This window comes from Gorilla gorilla, chromosome 19 (assembly GCF_029281585.2).
Source record: "Gorilla gorilla gorilla isolate KB3781 chromosome 19, NHGRI_mGorGor1-v2.1_pri, whole genome shotgun sequence".
Taxonomy (NCBI): Eukaryota; Metazoa; Chordata; class Mammalia; order Primates; family Hominidae; genus Gorilla; species Gorilla gorilla.
The window spans coordinates 26,550,325-26,566,232 of NC_073243.2; the positions used below are offsets into that span (position 1 = coordinate 26,550,325).

At 47.0% G+C, this 15,908-nt stretch overlaps 1 protein-coding gene across 2 annotated transcripts in view; it reads left to right on the forward strand.

Moving 5' to 3' along the window:
* Positions 1-15,908, forward strand: part of SHISA6 (shisa family member 6) — a 325,177-nt gene that overhangs the window by 21,087 nt on the left and 288,182 nt on the right. For both annotated transcript variants that reach the window (XM_004058600.5, XM_004058602.5), the window contains exon 2: positions 2,041-2,201. In XM_004058600.5, the coding sequence (XP_004058648.2) occupies positions 2,041-2,201 (161 nt within the window). The remainder of the gene's footprint in view (positions 1-2,040; positions 2,202-15,908) is intronic.

A 15,908-nucleotide genomic window follows, 5' to 3' on the forward strand; every position in this document is an offset into this window, starting at 1 on the left:
GGTTCCCATCCTTAGGTAGCCTGTCAGGCAGCCCTTGTTTGAGAAACACCTTTTGCTGTACACCCCTCTCTCTTGGCTGTGCTGACCAACTCAGTGCAGCCCACTGGGCATCAGGAGCCCTCTCCCAGAAGAAGATACATCGCATAGCACAAGCTGCTTTCTTCTTTTCTCACATGACCTAGAGACAGCCCCTGGTAACCACAGTTCTGCTTTCTGTCTTTACGGATTTACCTAACTGGGTATGTTATAGAAGCATGGTCTTTTATGGTGTGCTTCTTTCACTTAGCATGATGTTTTCAAGGTCCATCCATGTGATAGCAGGTATCAGTATGCCTTTTTTAAATGACTATTCCATTGTGTGAATAGACCACATTTTGTTTTTCCTTTCAGCAGTTGATGGACTTTTGGGTTGTATCTACCCTTTGGCTGTTATTAATACTGCTGCTATGAACCTTTGTACACAAGTTTAATGCAACATATATTTTTCATTGTTCTTGGGAATACCTAGGAGTAGATTTGCTGGGCCATATGTTAATTCTGCGTTTAAGGAACATTGCAGTTTTGAGGAGCTGCTAAACTGTTTACCAAAGGGATTGCAGGGTTTTCCATTTCCACCAGTAGTGTATGAAGGCTCCAGTTTCTCTACCTCCTTGCCAACACTTGGTATTATGTGGCTTTTTGGTTATAGCTATCCTAGTGTGTATGAAAGGGTATCTCAGTGTGATTTACAGTTTTGGGACTAATATCTAGGTATATAATCCATTTTGAGTTAGTTTTTTATACGGTGTGAGGTAAGGATCCAACTCCCTTCTTTTTCATGTGGCGATCCAGTTGTCCCAGGACCATTTTGTGAAGAAACTATTCTTTCCCCCACAATTTACTCAGATGCATTTTTAAACTGCTGCAGTTGTCACTTTTCATGGGAGCAGAGTGTTGGAGCTGGACTCCTGGTAAGAGGGAAGCCTTGGGGTGGGCAGGGCACCACCCATCAGAGACACCCCTCGAGAAGATGGAAGAGTCTTTGCCTGGCATGTGCAAAATGGGAGTGCATTGAGGACTGGGGACCTGGCTCTGAAGTGACAGTATCCAGGTGTAGTTTCTTGTGGCTGTCCACACTCATCTGTTTCCCACTGCCAGTGGGTATCTCACATGTCACACCCACAGAGGGCATCCTGTTTGAAAGCAAATAGGAGAGTATTCCCCCTTAATTATGAGCCCCTAGATGGCAGGAATTGGGTCCCATTGATCTGTGTCTCTTCAATGACTGATGCATGCTGAATCGTCAGTCAATGCATGTTTGGTTGTTGAAGCTAGGCACTGAGTTAACAAAAGCTGCTTTCTCTGAGTAACTGGACCTCTTGCAGGGGGGCGGGTCTCTCCTGCTGTGGCAGAGTCTCTGCCTGTCTCTCTTCCTGTGTATTTTTCTCCTGTGTTTGTGATTGCTCCCTCCTCTAAACTCCAGTTGTCTTCACTGTCTGCACCATCCACGTGTTTTGATTTTTATCTTTTCATCTCTATGTCCTGTCTTTGCAGCTCAATCACACCCTTCCTTGGTAGCAGGAGCTGTGTGTTGTACTTATTTGGGTCTCCAGTATCTAGTACATGATACTCAGTGTGTGGTTTTGGATGATGAAGTGGTCCCCTGATATTAGTGACCTACTGCTGAATTTGAGGCCGATGGTTTCAGCCCTTCACCATAGTGGCATTCCACTGGCCAGCTGCTATAGATACCTGCCTGGCGTAGGTGGATATTTGGGGAGCCAGTGTTTTGAAAGAGCTCAGAGTTTACTGATGTGAAATGAATTAAAGAAAGAAACCATAGTCCCAGCCTTTTAGTCTGTACCTCCAGGCATGGTAACCTTTACCCTGTGTCCGCCCTGAGACCAACACCAGATGTAGCTGACTATTGAGAGCTGAATGCTGTCTCTCTCTCTTCCTGCATCTCTGTAAATCAAAGGGCATATGAAAGTAAGCCAACTCCCCTCATGGTTGTGCACACCTGCTCAGTGAATCTCATTATGTGATCTCCTCCTTGTTTAGGGCTCTGGCTGACATCTTAAGACAACAGGGACCAATCCCCATAGCACACTGTGAAAGAGAAACTATCTCGGCTATCGATACCTCTCCCAAAGAGAACACGCCGGTCAGATCGTCCTCCAAAAACCACTACACTCCTGTGCGTACGGCCAAGCAGACTCCAGGTAAGTAACAGCTGGGCACCTTGATTCTTTGCTGAGGCTGGTGAGAGGTTTCAGGATGTTTCTGCTCTGGTGGGGCAGGTTGTGGGCCATGATGGTGTGATGAGGGACTCTCATGGACAGGCAGGCTTGCAAAAGATTTTTGGGACTCTCCCTGGGGTGAGTTTGGAATGGGCAAGACTGCTGCCGGTCAGTGTCTGGGCTGGATGAGGACTGACAATTTCAGGCACTTGTGACCTAGTGAGTGGTTGGTATAATTCTCTTACCGGAAAAGGAGCCTGCAGCATCCATAGCAGGGTATGGCCATCCATTCGCCCACGTGGTGGGAAACTTTAGGCTGAGTAGGATGCTAGATATGTGACAAGAAATTACCATACCCCAATGTAGAGCCTGCTCAACTACCGGGAGTTGAGTGACCTTTTCCTGTGCTCTGTAGATTCCCTGGATGTATGATGAGTTGCCATAAAATAACAGTATGCCTTTTACTTTTTGTACTTATCATAGCTATAACTGTGAAGAAAATGGCAGGGCTTATTTTCCTTGTCTTACGGGTCAATATATGCAGCTCAAAGAAATTTAGTAACTTGAACAAGGTCACTGAGATGTTAATAATAATTAAAAAATCAGTAATAACAGTAATATAACCTAAATATTTATTGGAATCTTGTTCTGTGCCAAGAGTCATGCTGAGCCTTTGACATATATTTTCTTATTTATTCTCCACAGCAATCTTAGAAGTACTTATATTATCCCCATTTTGTGTGAGGAATGGAAAGGTTAAGTAACTTTCCCAAGGTCACATGATTAGTAAGAGAGAAAAACAAGATTCAAGCCAAGGCAAATAGTTAACAACAGTAAGAACTAGGAAACCGTAATATCCTTACCCAGTTAAGGGTATGAATCTAAAATATCTGAGTGGACAGTCTCCTTACAAGTACAGCTTGGGAAGTCATCTCTTGTAGTGAGTGTTTCCAGATAGCCTCTTACTGGTACTAATCCTAGTCCCAGAGAAAGCTTTTACTTTGATGCTTGGATCTGAAATCTGCACATCTATTGCTCAACAGTTTTCAGAGGATGGGCAATGTGATCTGAACTAAACCTGCAATAAGGATATATAACCACTAGGTGGCAGTGGGTGTGATCAAATCCAAACTATAGCAAAGGTGCTGATGAGATCAAATTTATTTTCTATTCATTCTTTAATTTTCTTAAATTTATTACGTCAGAAACCTAATATTTGCTTTTAAAATAGCATTCTTAAATCTTTTGAGAACCTAATAAAAGTGGATGACACTCCCTCCTGAAAAATACAAATACATATACATATTCATATTCAATCAACAGTTTGTATATGATTGAGGGGAATTAATAGATTCATCTAAAGTTAAAAACCTCTGCTGTAAAGGTAAAGATGAGGGCTCCACCTTTGCAAAATGTCTAAGATGCATTTTCAGCTTTAATACCACAGATCCTTAAAACAAGCAATAGAAGGAATCTTGGCAAAAACTTCTGGACCAGTGGTCATCTACATGGCAGCATTTTAGAATCACCTGAGGAGGTCTTAAAATTGCTGATGCCTGGGCTCCACAGAATCACTAGAATTTCTAGGGATGGTGTTGGCATCACATTAGTGTTTTAAACAATCTCCCCAAGGTGATTCTAACATGCGTCTAGTGGTGAGAATCACTGGTTCTGAAGGATTCATTCATTTTATGAGTGAAGACACTGAAAACCTAAGCCAATGGTTCTTAAACTTGGCTGCACATTGGAATCAACTAGGGATCTTTAAAAATTAAGGATGTCTGGGCCCCATCCCCAGAGACTGACTGAATTGATGTGGAAGTGTGGCCTGAGAATGGAGGTGGGTGGGGGCTGGTGGCTAACACTTCCCAGGTGATTCTAATGTGGAGCTAAGTTTGAGAGTCACTGGGCTGTGGGAGTTGCATAGAGGCACCATTGTAACTAATCCTTTTTGTCATTGATCACTGTTGAACCCAACTCTGGTATTATCACCACCTTTGAGTAGTGTATTTTGATTTTTCCAAGGATTCATCCTTTGAAGTCATTCTCCACCAGAACCTTGTTGTGACTCTGAAACTTCAGGTCACTCTAGCATCAAAAGCACCCCTGGTTGTTTATCTTCCCCTCTCTCTGTTCGGGTTTTCTTTGTCTCATTCTCAGGCGAGCTAGTTCCCCACTGCTGAATACAGACTGATTAGGTGGACAGTCTGGATTTGCCCTTAAATACCCTTCACAGGGCAGGAAGATTTGTCATTTCTTTTGGTTTCTGTATACCTCGTCTCTTCTAGTGAGCTGAGAAGGAAAGCTTCCAGTTACATGATTCACTTCTATGTTTCAAGAAATTCTCCTCAAATTTCTCAAATTGGAACTCTTCACTTTGCGCTTAGAGATGGGAATAGTATCCTGGCCCAGAAAGCATTCTCAGTTGTGATGCTTAAATTTAAAAGCAATTTCATCACAAGCCGCAGCTTCTACAGATTATTATGGACACAATGCTTTTCCAAGCAGTTGATATCCTTTGCCACAAAATATTGCAGTTTGAGCAGAAGTTGAACAGAACTTTGCATGAGTATTCAAAGTGGAAATTTACTGTAATTTTGCCACTCATCAAATCAACAAACCATCAATTGTAGGAGTATGGTAGTAAGTTTTTAGGGGGCTATTAATGGAGATATCCAGCAACACCAACAGGCATCAGAGCATATGAGTAGCTTTGCTACTCAGGATGGTGTTGGTGGGTCAGCCACATCAGCATCACCCGAGAGCTTGTGGGAAATGCAGAATCCCAGACTCTACCTCTCCTGCTGAATTAGAACCTGTAATTTGGTGAAATCGCTTGGCAATTAGAGTTTGAGAAGCACTGGGAAAGCTTGAGCATTGAAGTATGTTCCTCAGTTTGCTTTTTGGCCCTGTCTCTTACTATGTATGTGATCTTGGGCAAGATTCTTTGTCTTTCCAAGTTTCTTTGTCTGCTATTGAAGCCAATCATACCTGTAGGTCAGAGTTGTTTTAATGGTATAATCAGTTAAACCAAGTAAAGCACTTAAGACAGGTCCCCATACATAGCAAACACTGACTGTTAGCCATGACCAGGCTATGGAGGCACACCCACAGCTCAAGGAAAATGAATCAAATGAATGAAAGAACCAAAGGCAATGCATTGGTGTCCTTAGACCAGGCAGGGCCCATGGGGTTGTGTCTGGGATGAAGGTCCCTGGACTCAAGCCTTCCTGTGGTTGGCTCCTGTCTGAGGCACATCCTCTGGGGATGAAAGTAATTTGTGGAGCTTGGTCAGGGTTTCGGACATTGAAAGCATATGCTTGGTTGGTTTGGGATGTGGGTTGAGAGTCCTGCAGTAATAATGAAAACAATAATAACACAAGTACCATAGATTGAGAACTTACTATGTATTGGGTACTCTGCTAGGCACTTTATGCGTAATAGCGAATGGATCCGGTAATATTTCTTAGATGTGAAAGTTTCTAATCCCACATTAGCAGAAAAATCCTGTCCCCTTCTATAAGAGCCTTTTACCCCAACTCTTCCAGGAAGCAGCTTTCCAACTTTAAAGATTGCCCCATAAGGAACACTTGGTTTGAATGTAGAAAACCAGTGAACCCTGCTTTAATCCCTTACCCCTCAAATCTGGCTGCCTGCAGACCCTTGCTACCCAAAGTGTGGTCCATGGACCAGCAGCAACCGCATTCCATTGGAACTTGTTAGAAATGCAGAATCTTGGGCTCTTCCTCAAACCTACTGAATCTGAAGCTGCATTTTAACAAGATCCTCAGAGGATTTGTACACATGATAAAGTTGAAGAAGACCTCTCTTAGCTCAGTGATTATCAGCCCTTGTCACACATTGGAGTTGTGTGGGGAATTCTGAAAATACCAATGCCTGCCCCCATCCCAAAGATTCTAATTTACTTGGTCTATAGTAGGACCTGGCATTGATATTAAAAAAGAAACAAACAAAAACAAACTTCTACATGGTTCTCTTGCCCAGAAAACTTTGAGAACTGAGCTCTTAAAGATTTGAGGGAACTGGAGGAAAGCTGTCAAATAAGGAAAAGATTCTTTGAAGATTATTGAATGTAGGTTCACATCAAGATCTGCAAGATGGAGACTGGCTAGGCAGAGTGAGTGTGGCTGTTGTAACCAGTCCTCTCCTTAATGGGTGGGGCTGAAGGGAGTGGAAGATTCAGGCTGATCTGAGAGAGGGAGGAGGTCAGTATGGAGCTTTGAATGGAGACCCCTGGGCAAAAGCGGGCACAAGTAGAAATAAAAAGATTGTTTAGGGGACCAAGTGAAGTCATGAAGAGACGCACCATACCTAGCGTTGCAGTTCCCTGAGTCCAGCACCTTAGAGGCTTGCTATGGGCTTGCTTTTCATAGATGGGGAGCAGGAGAGACCTAGCATGTTTGCCTGACCTCACCCCCTCCTAAAGAGCCTGTCCTGGGACCTCTGGGGAGAGTGGGGTGCCCATTCCTGGCAGTAGCAATGAGATCATGTGCTGAGGTTACAGAATGTTGATGTCCAACTTCACTTTATCAAGAGTGACATCATCTGGAGACAATAAATATTCATGCCCATCTACATACCACTGTGCGTTGTATAAAAGAACAGCCAGTCATCCTGCCTGTTGTCAAAGCCATATCCATTAATGGCAGACAAAGGGAGCCAAGGGTCATGACTCTCTAAGCTTCATGGAGACCCAGAATAGAGGCTGCACAGGTGGCAGAGGAGCACTCTGCCACAGTCCTGCATGCCCTGGTTCCCATCCCCCCACGTCTCTCTGACCTCAACCCCTACTACCTTCTGCTTCCCTCCCAGGCTGCAGACACACTAGTCTTCAGACACACTGTTTCTTCTCATGCTGTTTGTATTCTTGCATTGAGATATTTCCCCCTTTCTGTTTCCGTAGCCCCAAATTTTCTAGCACTAGGTATTTGTTTTGTGGAATCTGTTGCTCAAGCAGCACTGTTTTGGAGACGCCTTTCCTAACCTTCTCTGTTACCATCTCTGGCTTTACTTTTCTCAGAGCACTTACATCATCTAACATCATACATTTGTCGGTTCATGTGTTTATTATCTGTCACCATCAGAATTTAAGCCCCAGGTACACAAGGGTTTTATCTTCCTATCATCGTGGTATCCTAGGACCAAGAACATCACTTGGAAAATCCTAGTTGCTCAAGAGCTGTTTGTTCAGGGAATGATGAAAGATGACATAGTCCTTTACTTGGATGGGTGTAGGATCCAAGCACAGATACTGGTTATGCAGCTGCTGCATGCTGAAGAACTCCCTTCAAGACTGCATCCCATGTAGTAGCCCTCTCTGTAAAGTAAGTATGGTGTCCGTCACTTGCGTAACCCATAGGCTGGTCACCAGCCAGCTGGTTGAGCCAGAAGGTCCTGGTATCCAGTGCCCAGTTTTTTGTTTTTGTTTTTGTTTTTGTTTTTTAATGGAGTCTTGCTCTATTGCCCAGGCTGGAGTGCAGTGGCGAGATCTCAGCCCACTGCAACCTCCACCTCCTGGGTTCAAGTGATTCTCCTGCCTCAGCCTCCCAAGTAGCTGGGACTACAGGAGCCCGCCACCACACCCAGTTAATCTTTGCATTTTTAGTAGAGACGAGGTTTCACCATGTTGGCCAGGATGGTCTTGATCTCTTGACCTCGTGATCCACCCGTCTCGGCCTCCCAGAGTGCTGGGATTACAGGCGTGAACCACTGTGCTTGGCCTGCCCAGGCTTCTTACTGAGCCCTGTGGCCCCTCTCCTCCTATCTGGGGCTGACCCAGAACTCCACGGGTCAGCGCAGCCAGGGACTGGGAGCTTCGCTTCCATGGCTGGGCTCAGAGGGACTGTCACCCAGGGTGCCCTTCCAGTTCTTTCCACCCTGCTAAGAAAGCATGGGTGGCTTGGAAGCCCAGGCAACCCAGAGAGTCCCTGTTCCCAGGGACAGGTTTAGGGCCGCCCATGAAGCCAGAAAACCTGGGCTGTGCAGCTGAACTGGGAAACTTCTGGTGAGTCTCAGCTTCTCACGGGAAGTAGGACTTTTCTTTTCTCAGTCATCCCCAAAGAAACAGAACTGTTGTTCTAGAGGAGTCTGAGATGATGGCCTCATAAGGTTTTGGAGCCCTACGGAGATGGTGAGATTAGCTGGCCAGAATTACGCTTGGCCTGTGAGGAAACTGAGGCACACAGGGGTCACTTAAGTGGGAGGTGACATCAATATAGATATAAAGCAATTGAAGCGCATCTGACACAAAAGCGAGACAATTTTAAGTTTTCAGTCTCCAATATATTGGTTCCTAGCCACATGTGACTGTTGAGCACTAATTGTTAAAATTAATTTTACTTATTTATTTTTATTTTGTAAGTTTTTATGTTTTTAGAGACAGAGTCTTGCTCTGTCATCCAGGCTGGAGTGCAGTGGTGCAATCTCAGCTCACTGCAACCTCCACCTCCCGGGTTCAAGAGATTCTCCTGCCTCAGTCTCCTGAGTAGCTGGGATTACAGGTGCGCATCACCACGCCCAGCTAATTTTTGTATTTTTAATAGAGACAGGGTTTCACCATGTTGGTCAGGCTAGTCTCGAACTCCTGAGCTCGTGAGCTGCCCGCCTTCGCCTCCCAAAGTGCTGGGATTACAGGCGTGAGCCGCCGTGCTGGGTGAGGAGTGTATTTAAGTGTGATGATCTGATTTCTGTTTTCTGATTGCCAGGTAGTGGACAGCACAGGTTAATGAGAGAACTTTCTATGACTTTCTCTGACTTCTCTTTCCACAGGAAGACACCCTCCTATAGAGGGGCCAAGGTGATGTAGAAAGAGCTTGTAGGTTTCACAGTAAGACAAACCAAAGACCAAATTGCCCCTTGGTTTGGACAGCCTGGACCTTAGTCCAGGGCTCTTAAATAGGAGTTGGCAAACGTTTGCCGGAAAGGGCCGGATCGTCAATATTTTAGGCTCTGCAGGCCATAAGATCTCTGTGGCAACTACCCAGTTCTGCCCTTGAAGCACAAGAGCAGCCATAGATGATAAGTAAATGAATGGATGTGTGTTTTCATAAAATTTGGACATATGTTTCCATAAAATGTCATTTACAGTAGCAGGTAACGGGCAGGGTTTGGCCTGTGGGCTCTAGTTTGTCAGCCCCTCTCTGAAAGTCCCAGCCATCTTCCATGCGGTATTTCCTTCCACGTGGAATGTGACTAGAGACACGTCCTCCTCTGGGATCCCATAGGGGAATGGATGGCAAACACAGAGCTGTGAGCCCAGGAGGTGCCCTGCCAATGTCAGGTCCCATTCCCCTCTTTCCTTCCCTGAGGCTGTAGCCAAGGTATTGCTTGATTCTGATTTTATAGCTGGTTGAACCAGGGCTCATGAGGCCTGATGAATGAATCATGTTGCAGTGGGGCCCAGGGTCTCTAGGGTGCAAATGGAGAGGCAGCAGGTGTAGACAACTGTTCTTTGCAAAGCTCGGCTGTCAGGGAGAGAAGAGGCGGGAAGGGTGTGAAACAGGGTGTGCTCATCCTATGTGAGGGGTGAAGGGTGGGGGGAAACATGAAAACATGCCCATGCTGGAGGAAGAGAGCTGGTAGAGAAGGGTACGGAGGGGAGGGGTGCAGGAAGGGAGGGACCTGGGCAGGCCTTGGTTCTCCTCAGCCCTGACCTTCTCAGTGGCTTTTTTCTATCACTTAGGTGATGAGGTTGAAAGCATGGTTATTAAATTTATAAGTGACACATCACTGGGAGGGATGGTCAGCACCCCTCAGATGATGACAAACTCGGGATTCAACATGTCTTGCATGGCGCAGATACCCCAAGTTCCATTTTATTTATTTATTTTTTATTTTGAGATGGAGTTTCACTCTTGTCACCCAGGCTGGAGTGCAGTGGCGTGATCTCAGCTAACTGCTATCTCTGCCTCCCAGGTTCAAGCGGTTCTCCTGCCTCAGCCTCCCAAGTAGCTGGAATTACAGGTGCACACCACCACGCCTGGCTTTTTTTTTTTTTTTTTTTTTTTTGTATTTTTAGCAGAGACGGGGTTTCGCCATGTTGGCCAGGCTGGTTTCTAACTCCTGACCTCAGGTGATCTGCCTGCTTCAGCCTCCCAAAGTGTTGGGATTACAGGCGTGAGCCACCACGCCCAGCCCCATTTTCCATTTAACAAGACCCCCTCTGCTGGCCAAAGCTCACCTTTCCTTCTGTGCCTGGGACCCCATCTGTTCCTGGTCCACAGAATCTTGCTCTCTGGACTTCCACCCTTCCCCTCCTGCGCCCTTCTCTAGCAGCTCTGCTCCTCCAGCCTGGGGATATGTTCAGCCTCTTTACCCTCACGTAGGATGAGCCCACCCTCCGTTTCATACTCTTCCTGTCTCTTCTCTCCCCGACAGCCAAACTTTGCAAAACACTTATCTACACCTGCTGCCTCTCCTTCAGCTCCCCTTACCTCCTCCTCAGCCCATCTCCTCCGCTCCACTACCAGGCAACCTCCTTCCCACAGTTTTGGGGGATTCTGGGAACAGCTTCTTTTTTGGCTCTGCCATCAGAAACCCTGCCACTCCTTCCATGAACACCAAAGATCTGCCTACTCAAACACATTTGGGTCCTTATGGGGACTCACTCTCTGTCTTCTACAGCTCCCCAGCCATGCTCTGCTCTTTGCTCGGTCTGGAATGTTCTCTTTTCATTCACTTTCCCTCAGCCTGGCCTGCTCTTCCTTATCTCCCAGGCTCCTGCGTGGCTCTCACTTCCCTGGCTCCCTGCCTGGGGGCGTTTCTCCGCTGGTCCTTGGTGGCATCCTGGGCTCCTCCGTCCTTGCAGAGAGGCAGTGGAGCGGGCTGACTAGGACTGTTGGCCCCAGTTTGGAACGCCGCTCTGCCTTCACTAGCTGGAAGTAGGGCTTGATCACTTTACTTAACCTTCTGTGCCTCAGTTTCCTGATCTGTAAACTGGGTATAAACTCTCCTACTTGTGTTGTGAAGATTGACTTAACCACCTCTGGGCTATCTGGTTTCTCTAAGGTGTGTCTTTTATCAGCATAGCTCACCTGACAATCTCTAATCCCTGGCTCAGAGCCTGGCATACTCAAGCTGTCCGGTAAGTTCTCACAAAGTGACTAGCAATGATGTGAACCCCATATTTGGGTCAGAAGTCCCAGTAAGTCCCACAGGGAACAGTAGGTCATATGAGAGAGTCACGAAGGTTTAGCATGAAAGAACAGAGCAAGTTGAGATGTCTGGAAACAGCTATGTCTTTAGACTGCTTTGAAACAACCTGGAATCCAGATCCAAGGTGGTGGCATGCCAGCTGTTTTCATGGCTGGAGTGTGATGCCTGAGTTCCTGTGTCCTGTTGTAGACACTCGTGCCCCTGGCCTGCCAGAGAGGGTGATACGGCTCCCGGGAAAGCTGGAGAATGCTGTTCTTCAAATCATATTAGCAACTAACAGTACTTTTAAAATGCTTTCCATGGACTGACCTATCTAATTCTTGTAACAAGCCCATGAGGCAGGCACCATTATAATGCCCACTTCATAGATCAGGAAACAGGTTCAATGGGCATTAGAAGCTTATCCAAGGTCACACAGCCAGGAGGGGGTGCTGACTGATCTGGGCGCTAAACACAGACCCTAGAGCTCAAGCCCTGAGGTCAAATTGACCAGAGGTGCAGACAGGGCCCCGGGAGCCCCCTCCAGCTACGTGAATCCTGTTCTGAAGCCATGTGTTTACACTTGTCATTTGTCCCAGTGCATGGACCTAGGGCTGTGGGGAGGACACCAGAGGAGGCCATTGCTTGCTCAGCACAAGGGCAGGCGTTCTCCTGATATGAGCCCTTCTGCTCCAGGTCGGACCACCTTGCCATGCAACGAGCTGCTCACTCCGTGATGATTTTAAGCAAAGGAGAGGAGCAACTTGGGCATTTCCAGCTTGAGAGGAAGGCTGGCCTAGCAACTTTCAAGGTCCTGCTTTTCGTGTGTCATAATAGAAACAGTAGTTGGGATTTGTTGAGGGCTGACTGTCCACGCCCTGGGCTAGGAGCCTTCGTTATCATAGTCCTCGTGTAGGCAGTGTCCCCCTCCCAGTAGATAGGACGCTACAGCGACATGGAGTGATGGGCAGCCTGCCCGCAGGCGCAGGGCTTGTCGATGTCAGGGTGTGGGTCTGACCTAGGCAGCCCAGTATCCAGGACTCACTCTCTCACTGGCTGCACTTCTCTTGGGATTCTGTGACCCAGGGTCAGAGCCCAGGCGAAACTTATGGCCAAATCACCATTCTATTCTCAGTGCCAGGCTTGTCCTGCGAGGAAGCATTAATTCATCATTTTATGCCATTCAGAAAGGGAGTGCTAAGCACCTGTGTTCTTATCCTGGGACATAAGTGGCTTTTCTCAGCATAGCATTGCCTTAAGGACAGGTGTGCCCAGAAGCAAAGCTTTCCAGAAGCCAGAGGAGCTGCCCTTGTGATGATGGGACCAGCTGTGCCCAACTTGTCCCACCCTTAGGGCTTCGTCCTGCCTGGTTGCTGCACAGGCTTGGCCAGAAAGGACCCATCCCCTGCCCCTCCCATCAAGGAGGCAGCCCGAGTTGGGGACAGAGAGAGCCTGCTTTCCCCACGTGGCCAGGGGAGAAAGGAGAACCACGGAGCTGGCTCACTAATCACTCACCCCTACGCCCAGGAAGCCAGAGGATTTAGAATATGGCCGGGCTGTTCCCAAAATGAGGTGCCGGTCAGAGGGAAAGCCAAAGCACGGAGGACAGGGTTAGAATTCGCAATTACCTCCATGAGTTGGCAAAGCGAAGGAAGCAACAGAGCGCGGTGCAGTGACAGGAGCGAGAGGGTGCTGGGCAAGGGTGGCCCTGAGCAGCAGGAAGTGAGGGAGAGCAGCCATATGCTCCTGGCCCCCAGGGATGTGGAGCGTGGAGCTCTCACCAGGAGGGAGAGCCCAGCCTGCATCTGAGTGGCCTTTAGCGGTCTTTTCCTCATGGGCTTAATGTCCGTTGCCTACAGAGTAAAGGCTATTTGGGAAACCAAAGATGGAGGAGGAGACGGCATCCGTAGCTAGACGTGCTACACCAACTGTGTGCTGAACACTTCGTTAGGGCCTACAGGAGCTGAAAGGTGGATTAGACACAGTCCTGGCCTCAGGGGCTTAACTCCAGGAGCAGAAAGACGAGACAATACAAGAAAATAATTGGCTCTACAGGTGCCCCTCCAGAATTACAGGCCACATGCTCAGAACGCTCAGAGGGAGGTTGTGTGGTCAGGGTGATCATCACCGAGTGCTTGAAGGGCAGGTAAGATTGAATGGGTGAGGAGGAGGGTGGAGGGTACTCCTGGAGGATGGAAAACTGGGGTCCACAAGAGCCTGGAGAACAGCGATGCATAAGGGACTACAGGTTTGCAGAAGGGCACAGTGATCAATTCCTTTGGAAAGATTGGTTGTGGCTTTTCTGTAAACACACAGGAGTGATTAAAGATTTGGGACAACAGCCAGGAAGGATCTGGAACTCTGTGTTCTAGTGCGGAAGGCTGCTCTGAGCAGGAGGAATTTTTTTTTTTTTCGTTAAACATATGGACTGTGTCCCTGGCGGGGTGGAAGATGTGTGGGAGCGGGTAGGGGTCGCTGCTGTGGAGGTGGCAAATGGCTCAGTTGTTCTAATGGCATGGGAATGGGGCAAGGTTGGACCCTCCAAAGGGGCTTGGAGAGGAGGCTTTTGGGGGCCTACAGTGAGAAACCCACAGAGGAGGAGACGTGAGGAGCATAGTTCATTAGCAGCACCTTGAGAGCCAGAGAAGGAGGATGGCAAGATGGGACTCCAGATTCATTGATTCCTTCGTTCATTCAGAAGTGATTTTGGTCCTTTATTGGATGTCAAGCATCAGCAATACAGTGAACAAAACAAAGTCCCTAGTCTCATGGTGTTTACATTCAGCTAGAGGAGGCAGAAAATAAACCCACAGACATATACTTGAAATCAGGCAATAAGGCTTTGAAGAGAAAGAGAGCAGGAAGAGAAAGTAGGAAGTGATGAGAAGTGAAATGAAGGAACCTGATTTGAGGAAGGACCACTGAAGCCGAGACCCAAATGACTGAGCCATGTGTGACCATCTGGAGAAAGGGTGTTTAGGGCAGAAGTGAAATCCTGCTTGGTATGAAGAAGAGACCAGAGTGGTTGGAGTAGAGAGAGCCAGGATAGAGACATGTTAAGGGCTAGAAGTCAGAGATGAGGGGCCTTATGGGTCACACTACATCTTGAGTTTCATTCTGGATGTCATGGGAGTTCTTGTACGGCTTATAGCAGAGTAGAGATATGATCTGACATGTGGTTTGCATAATCAATCTGGCCACCATCTTGAGACTAGATTCTGGTTTTTTTTTTTTTTTTTTTTTGAGATGCAGTCTTGCTGTGTCACCCAAGTTGGAGTGTGCAGTGGTGCAATCTCTGTTCACTGCAACCTCCGCCTCCGGGGTTCAAGCAATTCTCCTGCCTAAGCCTCTCAAGTAGCTGGAATTACAGGCTTGTGCCACCATGCCTGGCTAATTTTTGTATTTTTAGTAGAGACAGGGTTTCACCATGTCGACCAGGCTGGTCTTAAACTCCTGACCTCAAGTGATCCGCCCGTCTCAGCCTCCTAAAATGCTGGGATTACAGGTGTGAGCCGTTGCACCTGGCTGAGACTAGATTCTGGAGGGGCAAAGGTGGCGGAGGGGAGGTGGCCTAGGAAGTGGAAACTATTGCATCACCCGGGTGATGGGAGGGAGATGGGACTTGGACTGGAATGTCAGTGATGGAAGATGTGAGAAAGACTTTCTTCAGGGTTTATTTTTCTTAACTTGTTATTTTGAACAATTTCAAACCAGTGGAATATTTGCAAGAATGATACAATGAACACCCATACCCCCTTACTAGTTGTTAACATTGTAACATATTTGCTTCTCTTTATCTCTCTGTCTTCCTCCCTCTCCTTTTCCTTAACATCATCATCATCGTTGTCACCACCACCACCACCATCATCATCACCATCACCAATACCATCATCATCATCACCATGACCATCACCACTGCCATTGACATCAACACCACCATCATCGCCATCACCACCATTATCATCATCACCACTGCTGTCAACACCATCATCACCACGACCATCATCACCATCATCATCATCATCATTTTTGAACTATGTGAGAACAAGTTGCCAATATTATGACTCTTCATTCAGGACGACTTCAATATGTATCTTCTCAGTTCAAGGATGTTCACTTACATAACTATGATACAATTACCAGATTTATGAAATTTGTCATTGTTTTAATACTAATATCTAAAGGAGAGTTCAGGATTTATTTGTAGGTATTTGCTGATGGATTGTATGGAGGGTATGAGGGGAAGACAGGAGTCACAGATGATTCCAAGGATTTTTGGCCAGACCAAACAGTTGATGAGCATGACCGGGTCAATCCAAGGACTTGGAATGAATAGCTGAGAGGTCTTACCCAAAGGAAAATTGGAAATGTTTGAGTTTTGGCAGATGAGCTGAGCTGGGGTGTTCAGTTCTCCAGTGGACGTTGCCAGAGTAATTACAAGGGAAGTCAAAGAATCTGGTCTCTCCCTCCCCACCCCCGGTTTCTCTCTCTCTCTCTCTCTCTCTCTCTCTCTCTCTCACACACACACACACACAC